Source organism: Sinohyriopsis cumingii, chromosome 12 (genome assembly GCF_028554795.1).
Source record: "Sinohyriopsis cumingii isolate HCF-2022 chromosome 12, ASM2855479v2, whole genome shotgun sequence".
Taxonomy (NCBI): domain Eukaryota; kingdom Metazoa; phylum Mollusca; class Bivalvia; order Unionida; family Unionidae; genus Sinohyriopsis; species Sinohyriopsis cumingii.
The window spans coordinates 226,706-243,558 of NC_142972.1; the positions used below are offsets into that span (position 1 = coordinate 226,706).

General features: G+C 35.0%; 1 protein-coding gene across 2 annotated transcripts in view; it reads right to left on the reverse strand.

Moving 5' to 3' along the window:
* LOC149785896 (uncharacterized) overlaps positions 1 to 16,853 on the reverse strand; it is a 277,180-nt gene that overhangs the window by 26,284 nt on the left and 234,043 nt on the right. For both annotated transcript variants that reach the window (XM_089976106.1, XM_089976107.1), the window contains one exon: positions 9,705 to 9,803. In XM_089976106.1, coding sequence (XP_089832232.1) covers positions 9,705 to 9,803 — 99 coding nt within the window. The remainder of the gene's footprint in view (positions 1 to 9,704; positions 9,804 to 16,853) is intronic.

A 16,853-nucleotide genomic window follows, 5' to 3' on the forward strand; every position in this document is an offset into this window, starting at 1 on the left:
TGCCACACTGTCAAAGGCCTTTTTGAAATCTATGAACACATGACAGATGTCTTGTTGATGTTGCAAGTACTTTTCACACAGAACCCTGAGATTGAATATTTGTTCTGTTGTGCTTCTTCCACTCCGGAACCCGGCCTGTTCTTCAGCGATTATTTCTTCTGCTTGTGGTTTCAGTCTGTTCAAGACGATATTCAGCATTACCTCACTAGCATGGCTGATCAATCTGATAGTTCTGTAATTTTGGCACAAATGGAGATTGCCTTTTTTGGGGAGTGTTATTATAGTGACTGGGTCCACTGTGTTGGCCATTCACCTGTCTGCCAGATCTTGTTGCAGATTTTTGTTAGTAGCTCTATCACTGATTCCCCCTCCCCATTCTTGATAAGTTCAGCTGGGATGTTGTCTACTCCAGCTGCCTTCTCATTCTTCAGTGCTCTTATTGCTGACTCCACTTCTTCTTTGAGAATGGGGAAATCATCATCATTTGAGGAGTTTGGAACTTCAAGCACCTCTGGGTCTCCTGTGTACTGATGGTTGTAGAGTTCTACTCAGTCCATCTTTCTGCAATGTCACTCGGTTCTGTGAGGTATTTTCCATTTTCGTCTTGAATGGTATTGACTCTTGGTTGCTTCTGTCTGGAGAGGTCTTTCACAATTTGGAATGCCTTTTTGCTGTTATTCTTTATCAGACTGCTCTCTATTTCTGTGCACTTTTGTCCAATCCAACCTTCTTTTGCTTTCTTCAAGTTTTTTCTGATATTCTTGTTTATTTCTTGGTACTCCATTGCCCCTGTCATGTGTCTGGTGTTTTTGAGGGCTCTTTGGGCATCACACAACTTCAGAATCTCTTCTGTAACCCTGGGTTTTTTCTTTGGGCAATGGAGGCCAATGATGTCCTTGGCAGCTGCTGTCATGACTGTGTTGAAAGTGTCATCACTTTAACATCACCATCCATCACAAGGAGTGGAGCAAATTTTCCTCCAATTGTGGCTTGGAATGACTTGCAGATGTTAGGGTCCTTCAGTTGTTCAAGGTTGAATTTGAGCCTGATGTTCTTTGGCTTGTTAATTTTCTTCAGCCTCACTCGGAAGTTCATAATCATGAGGTCGTGATCACTCCCAACATCAGCAACTGGGAATGTCCTTGTTTTTGCTCTATTGATACCAGATCGGTAATGGTTTTGAACCAGTATGTAGTCGATCTGGTTATGATTGGTTCCATTTGGTGCGTGCTATGTCCAGCATCGTGAAGCTTTATGCTGGCCCAGGGTGCTGGCTAGTACCAGGTTGTTGTAGCTTGTGAACTCGAGCAGCCGTCTCCCTCTTTCATTGCTAAGCTCATTGCAAGAAGGTCCACAATGATCTTTCTAGTCTTTTTGAGCATCTTTACCAACTCTGGCATTCCAGTCTCCTTGGATGATGAGGATGTCTTTTTTACTGACCATGCTTAGAATACCCTTTAGTTTGTTGTAAAACTCCTCTATTTCTTCATCATCATGATCGGTAGTTGGAGCATAAACTTGGATAAGTGTGATGTTAAAGGGAGATGCTTTCAGACGAATGGAGATGATTCTACTAGATACGGGGCGGCATTCAAGCACAGATCCCTTGATGGCTTTGTTTACAAGGAAGCCTACTCCATTTATGGACTTCCAGCATTATCAGTGTGTCTTGGGCAAAAGTCATCTGGCGGAGCCCATCCCTCTCCAGACCATGGAGTTGCCAGAAGGGGATGTAGTACATCGTCCAGCTGCCTTAGGGTCTCCACTCCGGATTTTCTTATAGGGTTTATTCCCTTAGCCTTTGGCTAACCAAAGCCGACCCGCAAGGCAGCAGGAGACTCGTGGATGGGTGAGTGCGTCCATTTCCCAAGCAGATAAAGCATCTGCCACTACCCAACATAGTCCCCATAAACATGACAACTAATAAACAAAGTCCATACCAACGTTACAACTAATAAACAAAGTCCCCATAAACATGACTACAACTAATAAACAAATTCCCCATAAACATGAGTACAACTAATAAACAAATTCCCATAACCATAACTACAACTGACATTCACAAATTCCCCATAAACATTACTACAAATGATATCCAAATATTCCAACATGATAAGTGGTAAACAAATTCACTGTAAACATAACTATAAATAATATCCACAAATTCTCCATAAACATGACAAATGATATCCCAAAATTCCCCATAAACATGACAACTGATATCTAAAAATTCCCTGCAAACATGACTACACCTGATATCCCCAAATTCCCTGTAAACATGTCTATATCCGATATCCCAAATTTCCCATAAACATGACCACACCAGATATCCCAAATTTGCCATAAACCTGACTACAACTGTTATTCCATAATTTTCCATAAACATGACAACTGATATCCAAAATTTCCATGTAAATATGACTACAACTGATATCCAAAATTTCCATGTAAATATGACTACAACTGATATCCAAAATTTCCATGTAAATATGACTACAACTGATATCCAAATATTTACTATAAACATGAATACAACTGATTTCCCTGTAAACAAGACTACATATGATATCCACAAATTCTCATAAACATGACTACAACTGATTTACAAATATTCCCCATAAAATAACTAGAACTGATATCCCATGATTCACCATAAACATTACAACTGATATCACATAATTCCCCATAAACCTGACAATTGATATCTCGTAATTCACCATAAACATGACATTTGATATCCCAAAATTCCCCATTAACATGACTATACCTGATATCTAAAAATTTCCCATAAAAATGATAACTGATATCCCCAAAATGCCCCATTAACATACTGATATCCAAATGTCACCTGTAAAAAGTGACTACAACTGATAAAAAAGAGATGATTAAACACCATATGTGTCAATTTAATTACTACTTCTGAAGCCCCCACCCCCAAATTCATTTAAGTACGAAATGCAGACCAACATTTTACAAATTTAATGTAGTACTTCCCCAAATAATCACATGTACACAGCAAAATGACCATGGGAGTAGAGTCTCAAAGACATGTACACAGTAAAATGACCATGGGAATAGAGTCTCAAAGACATAATAGAGATAAGTAAAAACTCGACCTCTCCCCAATCCCCCCAACAGCCTAATCACAACATATTCACTTTAATCATTATTAACAGTTCTGAAATGAATACACATCAGAACTTGGTGATTTGATCATTTGATGACTAAAAATCATACAGGTATAAATAAAAACTTGCCTAAAACTTGAACTAAAACGAAATCCAAGAGTATACATTGTAATATCCTAAAACCCCACTTACGAGTCAAAATGTAATGTATCATTAGTAAAACAGTGATATACTGACAGTAATACCAGTATGATTACATGTACTAAATCTGACAGTAATACCAGAATGATGACTGTGCATACTAAATCTGACAGTAATACCAGTATGATGACTGCATACTAAATCTGACAGTAATACCAGTATGAAGATGACTGTATATGTACAAAATATGACAGTAATACCAGTATGATGACTACATGTGCTAAATCTAACAGTAATACCAGTATGATGATGACTGTATATGTACAAAATATGACAGTAATACCAGTATGATGAATGTGCATACTAAATCTGACAGTAATACCAGTATGATGACTGTATATGTACAAAATCTGACAGTAATACCAGTATGATGACTGTATGTGCTAAATCTCATAGTAATTACTAAAAACATGCAAGAGCAGTCATGTTTACAAAATTCTGTCATATATTGCATCCATCTATTAAGTAAAAGAGGCCAATAACTCTTAATAAAATCATGAAAGCACAAGCAGATGTAGGTAAAAAAGGCTAATAACTCTCAATAAAATCATGAAAGCACATGCAGCTGGAAGTTTTAAAAAAGGCCAATAATTCTTACTAAAATCATGAAAGCATAAAGCAGCTGGAAGTGAAAAAGGCCAATAACCCTTACTAAAATCATGAAAGCACAATGCAGCAATAAGTCAAACAGGTCAATAATTCTTTCCAAAATCATGAAAGCACTAAGCAGCAATAAGTCAAAAGGCCAATAACTCTTTCTAAAATCATGAAAGCACTAAGCAGTAATAAGTAAAAAAGGCCAATAACTCTTACTAAAATTAATGTATCACAAAGCAAAGTCTTAGATAAACATCATATTTGTGTATGCATATAATCTGACAAATTATAAAACAGAAATTTTAAACTACATGTGTATTTAAATCTAAGGTTGTTGGTGTACTGCTCCTGTCACGTGCACAGTTCATGTTGTATGATGGCTCATTTCATCAAAAGAGAATATGCAACCAGTTCCAGTTTCAGATGTTACTTGTACTTAATGTGAGAAATTCAATCCCAGGCAAAAGAACACTGAACTAGTCTTGGTCACTTCGCCATCATACACATTCAAAACAGGCATAATTATCATCGTGACTAGCCTTGGACACTTAACCATCAGACACATTCCAAACAGGCATGATTATTATCGTGACTAGCCTTGGTCACTTAGCATTGGACACATTCAAAACAGGCATTTATTATCATCGTGACTAGCCCTGGTCACTGAGCCACTGGACATTCAAAACAGGCATGATTACCATTGTGACTAGCTTGGTCACATCGCCATTGGACACATTCAAAACAGGATGATTTTAATCGTGCCTAGCCTTGGTCACTTAGCCACTGGACATTTTCACACCAAGAATGATTACCATTGTGACTAGCCTTGATCACTTAGCCATTGGACACATTCTAAACAGGAATTATTAACATCATCATGATCAAAAGTCCTCCCATATCATAAGTTTTCAGAACATTTTGAGTTTTGTGCTTTTCACAAAATATGCCACTAATTTTTGTTGTGTCAAAAAGCAATCAATTCTAAACCAGGAAGTAAAATAACCAATTTACAGAATTCTTATCTACAGCTTTGAAAAAAGTTTGCCAATATCTTCATCATTACACTGTGACCATAATACCATAATATGTACTAAGTTTCACTGCAATCCATAAAAACTGAATGGCAAATTCATTCACAAGATTCCCTTTTCTACAGTATTTTGCTGCAGGACAAAAAAGGGCAATAACTCTATAAAAAAAAAATCAGAGGAGCAATGTCATTTGTTTATATCCACATCTTAAATGACAAACATAATATGTACCAAATTTCAGTGATCTATCAAAAACTGCAAGCCTAGTTGCATTCACAAGATTCTGTTGCACAATGCATTTAGTTGCAAGTCAAAGTAAAAAAACAATACATGCATTTTCAGGTGATGAGCATAACATTTTGTGGCAGTCCATCAAAACCTGCATGATTATTTGCACTATTGAAATTAAAAGCCTGATGAAAAGAGAAAAGACAGGACAATTCCTATATACCTTTACTTTAATAGAGGTCAGATATAAAAAATTACACTTAATTTAAAGATTTTGCCAAAAAAAGCCCAACCCTGTAAAGCAAAATATTTTGGTCCCAGAGCCAAAACCTTCTGATTTAAAGAGTGTTTTATTAGCATTTTAAAATGTTTCCTTTGAAGAGACATGTATGGACTTTAATGATGATTACTTTTTAAGACAGTTTTCTGTCCATGAGTTAAATCAAATAAGCAACAGGCAAGCTCATATGTCAATAACCTGACTTCCATCACCCACTGAAATCTCCCCCACATGCAAAATTATTGTTGAAATTTGTTTTCTTTCATATTTGGTTCCAGTATATTGATGGTAATACTGCCTGTGATATCATGACTGTGAACTGGCTTAAATAGGGCATGGCAATGTAGTTGCTAATTTCAACCTTTGATCCTGTTGGCAGGGTTGGCTGGCTTAACTATTTTAAGTTTGACAAGGTGGATTATACTATGCAAGAGCAAAAGTAATTCAGAAAGGAATAAAGATGTTAAGTGATTCTGGATCAGTTACTAAAGAGCACAATCATCAAAAAACAATAGACATTGCTTAGATTCTCTCTGTTCTGTTACGGTGCTTAAAGATGTCCAGATGGATTAGAGTCTATACTATGTATGACCAAAAGTAATTTGGACAATATTAAAAATGCTAATTGATTACGGTTGGATTACTCAAAAGCTCAAAAAGTATAAAACTGGGTCAGTTTGACTTCACTGCTTAAAGTCTGTGAAGATATCTAAGCCACATGGGCTTATACAGCGACTTAAAATATACCTGAAACATGCACTATGCATATAATAATAATATACCTGAAACATGCACTATGCATATAATAATAATAATATACCTGAAACATGCACTATGCATATAATAATAATACACCTGAAACATGCACTATGCATATAATAATAATAATACACAGGAAACATGCTCTATGCATATAATAATATACCTGAAACATGCAATAGGCATATAATAATACACCTGAAACATGCACTATGCATATAATAACAATATACCTGAAACATGCACTATGCATATAATAATATACCTGAAACATGCACTATGCATATAATAATAATAATACACCGGAAACATGCTCTCTGCATATAATAATATACCTGAAACATGCACTATGCATATAATACACCTGAAACATGCACTATGCATATAATAACAATATACCTGAAACATGCACTATGCATATAATAATAATAATACACCTGAAACATACACTATGCATATAATAACAATATACCTGAAACATGCACTATGCATATAACAGAATAGAAAGACACTTTGCTACCTTCTCACATGACCTATTTAACAATCAACACAGCTATTTCAAGCTTCACCTTGCATAGCATAATAAATTTGGCATGCCTACACAAAGTCTGACTTACTACCACACCTTTATGAAATGCCAGTTGATTTTCCCTTGCTTACAACTGACACGATCATGATCGTGCCTGCTTAATATGTAAGTGACACAAAATTAATTGAATATTGACATTTCTTTGGCTGATCGAAAATGAGGATTGGTACCTGCTGACAAGGGGAATTTCAATTAATCAATATAGGGGATGGAAACGGGAATTTCAGTTTACCCATATAGAGGATGGAAACGGGAATTTCAGTTTACCAATACAGAGGATGGAAACGGGAATTTCAGTTTACCAATATAGGGGATGGAAACGGGAATTTCAGTTAATCAATATAGGGGATGGAAACGGGAATTTCAGTTTACCAATATAGGGGATGGAAACAGGAATTTCAGTGGTTGGAATCAAGTTCAAAGGGACATGAATATGCATTCTGCTCTTCCTGTAAAGCTGATTTTCAAATCTGTTACAGTGATAAGAATAACATCACATGACATGCAGAAATTCCATCTCATAAAAGTAGATCAATCGTGACAACAAATATGCCATCAAATGTGGATATAGTTACACATGCCAAGACACTATTTGCTAACTTTATAGACGAACATAATATCCCGATGATTGTTTTCTTTATATCAAGACTAAGTAACATTCCTTGAGTGAGAAATTTCTCATGCAAATGGACAAAAACTACTCATTATTTTTGTTACAAAGAAACCATAATCTTAATTTTATAATAACAATAATAATAATAATTAAATAAGCTCAGGTGACCACCTGCAAAATGTGACCAGCGATCACACTTTTTAGTACTATGAACAACTGCATCGCAAAAACTGATATAAACACCACCAACCTTGATTTAATCCCTTGTAACCATGAATGTGCCTGGGATGAATGAGGTCTGTCATTGTAACCATGAATGTGCCTGGGATGAATGAGGTCTGTCATTGCAACCATGAATGTGCCTGGGATGAATGAGGTCTGTCATTGTAACCATGAATGTGCCTGGGATGAATGAGGTCTGTCATTGTAACTATGAATGTGCCGGGGATGAATGAGGTCTGTCATTGTAATCTTAAATGTCTGGGACAAATGAGGTTTTGCTTTCATCTATAGCACTATAGCAAGTGATAATTGTTTTCTGGATTTGATTACAGAGTGGTGATAGTTATGATAATGATGACAACAAAGGTGTGTTCAAATCACACTTAAGGTTACAAAAGGCGTGATGCTATAATTATGTGTTTGTGCTTCATGTGAAGAATGTTAATGGCATTAAAACAACATTAGATTCAGATAGCACCAATCTTCAGCAAAATCTAGAGCAATTCTGGCAGGCAGGCAGCAGTCTGAATCTACCCACAGGCTTGCAGCAGTCTGAATCTACCAAAAGGCATGCAGCAGTCTGAATCTTCATACAGGCAGGCAACAGTCTGAATATACCTACAGGCAGGCAGCAGTCTGAATCTACCCAGAGGCAGGCAACAATATGAATCTACCAAGAGGCAGGCAGCAGTATGAATCTACCCACAGGCTTGCAGCAGTCTGAATCTACCCACAAGCAGGCAGCAGTCTGAATCTACCCACAGGCAGGCAGCAGTCTGAATCTACCCACAGGCTGGCAGTAGTCTGAATCTACCTACAGGCAGGCAGTAGTCTGAATCTACCTACAGGCTGGTAGCAGTCTGAATCTACCCACAGGCAGGCAACAATATAAATCTACCCACAGGCAGGCAGTAGTCTGAATCTACCCACAGGCAGGCAGCAGTCTGAATCTACACACAGGCAGGCAGTAATCTGAATCTACCCACAGGCAGGCAGCAGTCTGAATCTACCCACAGGCAGGCAGCAATTTGGACCTACTTACTAGCGGGAAATAGTTTAAACTTACTGGTGTACTCCGTAGAGCTGTACTAACATTGCCACATTTCAATGCAGACACTACAATGGACATTTTTTTTCCTGGGGAAAGTTCAAGCTGACTCCAGAGAAATCCTGGATCCAGTAACAATACACCATCTTTTAGGTGTCAACATCAACAATGATGAGGACCTCCATCAATACAATCCAGCAATGATCTTCTAAGAAATGCTAAAACTTCTTGTGATACATGCAGGGAGAGTATGAATGGCAACAAGTTACTGTGAAAGGACTGATTTGATGAGATCATGTGCATATTTTGATATTTTAAAAAATTTAAGTTTTCTTCAACAGTTGCAATATTTGTTCATTTGTATGCTAAAAACTGGGTCAACGAAAAATATCTCCCTTTTGAGGTAAAAAATACTGACCAAATCAACTGATCTGTCGCTTGTCATGTGTATAACTGTTTAGAGTTGTTGGCTGCAAAGACTCCCTTTGATGTTGAGCACTCAGAAGAAAACACAGTGTACCTGACTGATCTTGACAGGTGTTTGATTTGTGCTCAAACAGGTGGTAGTATCATTTAACCATTCAAACCACCACTGTTTGTCACAGACATACTTTTATTCTTTTATATTATTGATTTAAGGCACTTGTAGAGGTCAATCCATGAAACTGAATGCCTGTAAATATACAAACTTTGATAGACAAATTGACAAACTTGAGTATTCTAAAACTGTTTGGGTTTTTATTTTGTACAAAACAAGGAAAACTGAGACCCAAAAAAGAAATGAAACCAGTCGATGCACACACAACTGCAGATGGTTACACATAGCATCACTGTAAATAAAATAAAATCCAGCACCTATGCAGGACAAAGAGAACTAAGACTTCAATCTGTTTTCTTTGATCTTTGAACTCAAATGTATAATGAAAATACTGTGCACAGTCTTATATTCATCTGCAATAAGGTCTTACCATTTCAACTGTATAAACATTACAAACATGGATGACTTACCTTGTTGGCGATAAGAACAGTACAGTTGTATTTAACCAGAAGCTCCAGTGTTTTGCTAAATCCATTCCAAGCAGCTTCATGAATTGGTGCATTCCCATGCTGCAGAAAACCACAAAAAAACAAAGAAATTTTATTTGGTGTTCTGCTCTTTCATCTTCTCATTACCAATTTAAATAAAAACAATCAGAAGTTAAAACTGAAGTCAAACTTTATACAAAACTGCTGACTGTACATCCTAGCCTGTGAAAATAATAACAGAATAATGTGAAAACTGTATACAAATGTACATATGCCCGCCATCTGTCTTGTCAAGGGTAATGGTAACCTTGACCTATAACATCTATTCCTGAAATCAACAGGCATGTTTGTCTCATCAAGGTTAACAACCTACATCTGAAATTTTATAAACATATTTCTGGAAACAGTGACTTTGACTTATACCTGTCAAATGAATCAACAGATTTCCTGGTATCCTCATCGGCATCATATCAATAAGTTTTGGTAAAGGTATGTTTGGATAACTCAAGCTATTGCAGAGAAACTATTTCATTTTCTCATGGTGACCAGGATCATATACTCAATGACCTTATGACCCTGAAATTAATTGGCATATTTACATCTTATAGTGTAACATCTGTTAATTTGGTGAAGGTACGTAAAGCAAAATTGAAGTTACTGCACAGAAACCATTCTGCTATGGTCGGTCACTAACATGGACATTTCACAGCCCAAATCAAAAAGACTTCTTCATCTTCTATAATACAGCCACCTGCAAAGTTTGATGAAGGTATGTACAGCAGATTTAACTAATATTATTGCACAGAAAGAAATTTGCTTTCTTTGGTCACAGTGACCTTGACCTTTCATCTGTTGACCATAGATTAGTAGGATTCTTTATCTTCCATACTGCAGTTATCACAAAATAATTAATGTCACCCTGAGTTGCATGGAAACATGTCCCTATATTTAATATGGCAGAATAATTAATGTCACCTTACATTTCATGGAAACCTGTCCCTATTTTCAATATGGCAGAATAATTAATGTCACCATGAATTTCATGGAAAACTGTCCCTATATTTAATATGGTGTTGTGATGTGCTTTGGATTTTTAATGTAGCTTTAACTATTTTTCAGTCATATCGCTACGATGTCTGCAATGTGGCAGTTTATAGTGATGCCGCAGACATGCAGCATGATGTCCCACCCAGTCACATTATCCCGACACCAGGTCGACCAGTCCTAACACTGACCTCTTAATGCTGAACGCCAAGCGAGGCAGCTGTTAGTACCATTTTTGTAAGTCTTTGGTATGACTCAACCGGGCATCAAAACCCACGACCTTCCACATCCGAGGCGGATGCTGTAACCACTAGGCCAATGGAGCGGAATATTTCATATCGCAGAATAATTAATGTCACCTTACATTTCATGGAAAACTGTCCCTATCTTTAATATGGCAGAATAATTAATGTCACCTTACATTTCATGGAAAACTGTCCCTATATTTAATATGGCAGAATAATTAATGTCACCATGAATTTCATGGAAAACTGTCCCTATATTTAATATGGCAGAATAATTAATGTCACCTTACATTTCATGGAAACCTGTCCCTATTTTTAATATGGCAGAATAATTGTCACCTTACAATTCTTGGAAAACGTCCCTATATTTAATATGGCAGAATAATTAATGTCACCATGAATTTCATGGAAAACTGTCCCTATATTTAATATGGTGTTGTGATGTGCTTTGGATTTTTAAAGTAGCTTTAAGAATTTTTCAGTCATATTGCTACGATGTCTGCAATGTGGCAGTTTATAGTGATGCCGCAGACATGTAGCATGATGTCCCACCCAGTCACACTATCCCAACACCAGGCCGACCAGTCCTAACACTAACCTCTTAATGCTGAACGCCAAGCGAGGCAGCTGTTAGTACCATTTTTTGTAAGTCTTTGGTATGACTCAACCGGGCATCCAAACCCACGACCTTCCACATCCAAGGCGGATGCTGTAACCACCAAGCCAATGAAGCGGAATATTTAATATGGCAGAATAATTAATGTCACCATGAATTTCATGGAAAACTGTCCCTATCTTTAATATGGCAGAATAATTAATGTCACCATGAATTTCATGGAAAACTATCCCTAAATTTAATATGGCAGAATAATTAATGTCACCATGAATTTCATGGAAAATGTCCCTATCTTTAATATGGCAGAATAATTAATGTCACCTTACATTTCATGGAAAACTGTCCCTATCTTTAATATGGCAGAATAATTAATGTCACCATGAATTTCATGGAAAACTGTCCCTATCTTGATATGACAGAATAATTAATGTCACCATGAATTTCATGGAAAACTGTCCCTATCTTTAATATGGCAGAATAATTAATGTCACCTTACATTTCATGGAAAACTGTCCCTATCTTTAATATGGCAGAATAATTAATGTCACCATGAATTTCATGGAAAACTGTCCCTATCTTTAATATGGCAGAATAATTAATGTCACCATGAATTTCATGGAAAACTGTCCCTATCTTTAATATGGCAGAATAATTAATGTCACCTTACATTTCATGGAAAACTGTCCCTATCTTTAATATGGCAGAATAATTAATGTCACCTTACATTTCATGGAAAACTGTCCCTATCTTTAATATGGCAGAATAATTAATGTCACCATGAATTTCATGGAAAACTGTCCCTATCTTTAATATGGCAGAATAATTAATGTCACCATGAATTTCATGGAAAACTGTCCCTATCTTAATATGGCAGAATAATTAATGTCACCATGAATTTCATGGAAAACTGTCCCTATCTTTAATATGGCTGGTGACCATCCTTGAAGCTTGATCTACATACCATGAAATGACTATTTAGTTGGGGTAAGAAGTAGCTTATTGCACTCTAGTACTTGTCTTGGAATTCCACTAATATTCACCTTGATAAATGTCATATCATGATTTAGAATTCCACTAATAATCACCTTGACAAATGTCATATCACGGTTTAGAATTCCACTAATATTCACCTTGACAAATGTCATATCACGGTTTAGAATTCCACTAATATTCACCTTGACAAATGTCATATCACGGTTTAGAATTCCACTAATAATCACCTTGACAAATGTCATATCATGGTTTAGAATTCCACTAATATTCACCTTGACAAATGTCATATCACGGTTTAGAATTCCACTAATAATCACCTTGACAAATGTCATATCACGGTTTAGAATTCCACTAATATTCACCTTGACAAATGTCATATCACGGTTTAGAATTCCACTAATAATCACCTTGACAAATGTCATATCATGGTTTAGAATTCCACTAATATTCACCTTGACAAATGTCATATCACGGTTTAGAATTCCACTAATAATCACCTTGACAAATGTCATATCATGGTTTAGAATTCCACTAATATTCACCTTGACAAATGTCATATCACGGTTTAGAATTCCACTAATAATCACCTTGACAAATGTCATATCATGGTTTAGAATTCCACTAATATTCACCTTGACAAATGTCATATCACGGTTTAGAATTCCACTAATAATCACCTTGACAAATGTCATATCATGGTTTAGAATTCCACTAATATTCACCTTGACAAATGTCATATCACGGTTTAGAATTCCACTAATATTCACCTTGACAAATGTCATATCATGGTTTAGAATTCCACTAATATTCACCTTGATAAATGTTGTATCATGATTTAGAATTCCACTAATATTCACCTTGACAAATGTCGTATCATGGTTTAGAATTCCACTAATATTCACCTTGATAAATGTCATATTATGGTTTAGAATTCCACTAATATTCACCTTGATAAATGTCATATCATGTCCCAAGCAGTCACATTATCCTGACACCAGGCCGACCAGTCCTAACACTAACCTCTTAATGCTGAGCGCCAAGCAAGGCAGCTGTTAGTACCATTTTTATAAGTGTTTGGTATGACTCGATCAGGGTTCAAACCTACAACCTCCTGCACCCGAGGCTAATGCTCTAACCACTAGGCCACCAGAGTGGTCAATTCCGCTAATATTCACCTTGATAAATGTTGTATCAGGGTTTAGAATTCAAATAATATTCACCTTGATAAATACTTTATCATGCTTTAGAATTCAACTAATATTCACCTTGTTAAATGTTGTATCATGATTTAGAATTCCACTAACATTTACCTTGATAAATGTTGTATCATGGTTTAGAATTCCACTAATATTCACCTTAAATGTCATATCATGGTTTAGAATTCCACTAATATTCACCTTGAATGTCATATCATGGTTTAGAATTCCACTAATATTCACCTTAAATGTCATATCATGGTTTAGAATTCCACTAATATTCACCTTAAATGTCATATCATGGTTTAGAATTCCACTAATATTCACCTTAAATGTCATATCATGGTTTAGAATTCCACTAATATTCACCTTTAATGTCATATTATGGTTTAGAATTCCACTAATATTCACCTTTAATGTCATATTATGGTTTAGAATTCCACTAATATTCACCTTGAATGTCATATCATGGTTTAGAATTCCACTAATATTCACCTTGAATGTCATATTATGGTTTAGAATTCCACTAATATTCACCTTAAATGTCATATCATGGTTTAGAATTCCACTAATATTCACCTTAAATGTCATATTATGGTTTAGAATTCCACTAATATTCACCTTAAATGTCATATCATGGTTTAGAATTCCACTAACATTCACCTTAAATGTCATTTCATGGTTTAGAATTCCACTAATATTCACCTTAAATGTCATATCATGGTTTAGAATTCCACTAACATTCACCTTAAATGTCATTTCATGGTTTAGAATTCCACTAATATTCACCTTAAATGTCATATCATGGTTTAGAATTCCACTAATATTCACCTTAAATGTCATTTCATGGTTTAGAATTCCACTAATATTCACCTTAAATGTCATTTCATGGTTTAGAATTCCACTAATATTCACCTTAAATGTCATATCATGGTTTAGAATTCCACTAATATTCACCTTAAATGTCATATCATGGTTTAGAATTCCACTAATATTCACCTTAAATGTCATATCATGGTTTAGAATTCCACTAATATTCACCTTAAATGTCATATCATGGTTTAGAATTCCACTAATATTCACCTTAAATGTCATATTATGGTTTAGAATTCCACTAATATTCACCTTGAATGTCATATCATGGTTTAGAATTCCACTAATATTCACCTTGAATGTCATATTATGGTTTAGAATTCCACTAATATTCACCTTAAATGTCATATCATGGTTTAGAATTCCACTAATATTCACCTTAAATGTCATATTATGGTTTAGAATTCCACTAATATTCACCTTAAATGTCATATCATGGTTTAGAATTCCACTAACATTCACCTTAAATGTCATTTCATGGTTTAGAATTCCACTAATATTCACCTTAAATGTCATATCATGGTTTAGAATTCCACTAACATTCACCTTAAATGTCATTTCATGGTTTAGAATTCCACTAATATTCACCTTAAATGTCATATCATGGTTTAGAATTCCACTAATATTCACCTTAAATGTCATATCATGGTTTAGAATTCCACTAATATTCACCTTAAATGTCATTTCATGGTTTAGAATTCCACTAATATTCACCTTAAATGTCATATCATGGTTTAGAATTCCACTAATATTCACCTTAAATGTCATATCATGGTTTAGAATTCCACTAATATTCACCTTAAATGTCATATCATGGTTTAGAATTCCACTAATATTCACCTTAAATGTCATATCATGGTTTAGAATTCCACTAATATTCACCTTAAATGTCATATCATGGTTTAGAATTCCACTAATATTCACCTTAAATGTCATATCATGGTTTAGAATTCCACTAATATTCACCTTAAATGTCATATTATGGTTTAGAATTCCACTAATATTCACCTTAAATGTCATATCATGGTTTAGAATTCCACTAACATTCACCTTAAATGTCATATCATGGTTTAGAATTCCACTAACATTCACCTTAAATGTCATATTATGGTTTAGAATTTCACTAATATTCACCTTAAATGTCATATCATGGTTTAGAATTCCACTAATATTCACCTTAAATGTCATATCATGGTTTAGAATTCCACTAATATTCACCTTAAATGTCATATTATGGTTTAGAATTCCACTAATATTCACCTTAAATGTCATATCATGGTTTAGAATTCCACTAATATTCACCTTGAATGTCATATTATGGTTTAGAATTCCACTAATATTCACCTTAAATGTCATATCATGGTTTAGAATTCCACTAATATTCACCTTAAATGTCATATTATGGTTTAGAATTCCACTAATATTCACCTATATGTCATATTATGGTTTAGAATTCCACTAATATTCACCTTAAATGTCATATTATGGTTTAGAATTCCACTAATATTCACCTTAAATGTCATATCATGGTTTAGAATTCCACTAATATTCACCTTAAATGTCATATTATGGTTTAGAATTCCACTAATATTCACCTTAAATGTCATATCATGGTTTAGAAATCCACTAACATTCACCTTAAATGTCATATCATGGTTTAGAATTCCACTAACATTCACCTTAAATGTCATTTCATGGTTTAGAATTCCACTAACATTCACCTTAAATGTCATATCATGGTTTAGAATTCCACTAATATTCACCTTAAATGTCATATCATGGTTTAGAATTCCACTAATATTCACCTTAAATGTCATTTCATGGTTTAGAATTCCACTAATATTCACCTTAAATGTCATTTCATGGTTTAGAATTCCACTAATATTCACCTTAAATGTCATATCATGGTTTAGAATTCCACTAATATTCACCTTAAATGTCATATCATGGTTTAGAATTCCACTAATATTCACCTTAAATGTCATATCATGGTTTAGAATTCCACTAATATTCACCTTAAATGTCATATCATGGTTTAGAATTCCACTAATATTCACCTTAAATGTCATATCATGGTTTAGAATTCCACTAATATTCACCTTAAATGTCATATCATGGTTTAGAATTCCACTAATATTCACCTTAAATGTCATATCATGGTTTA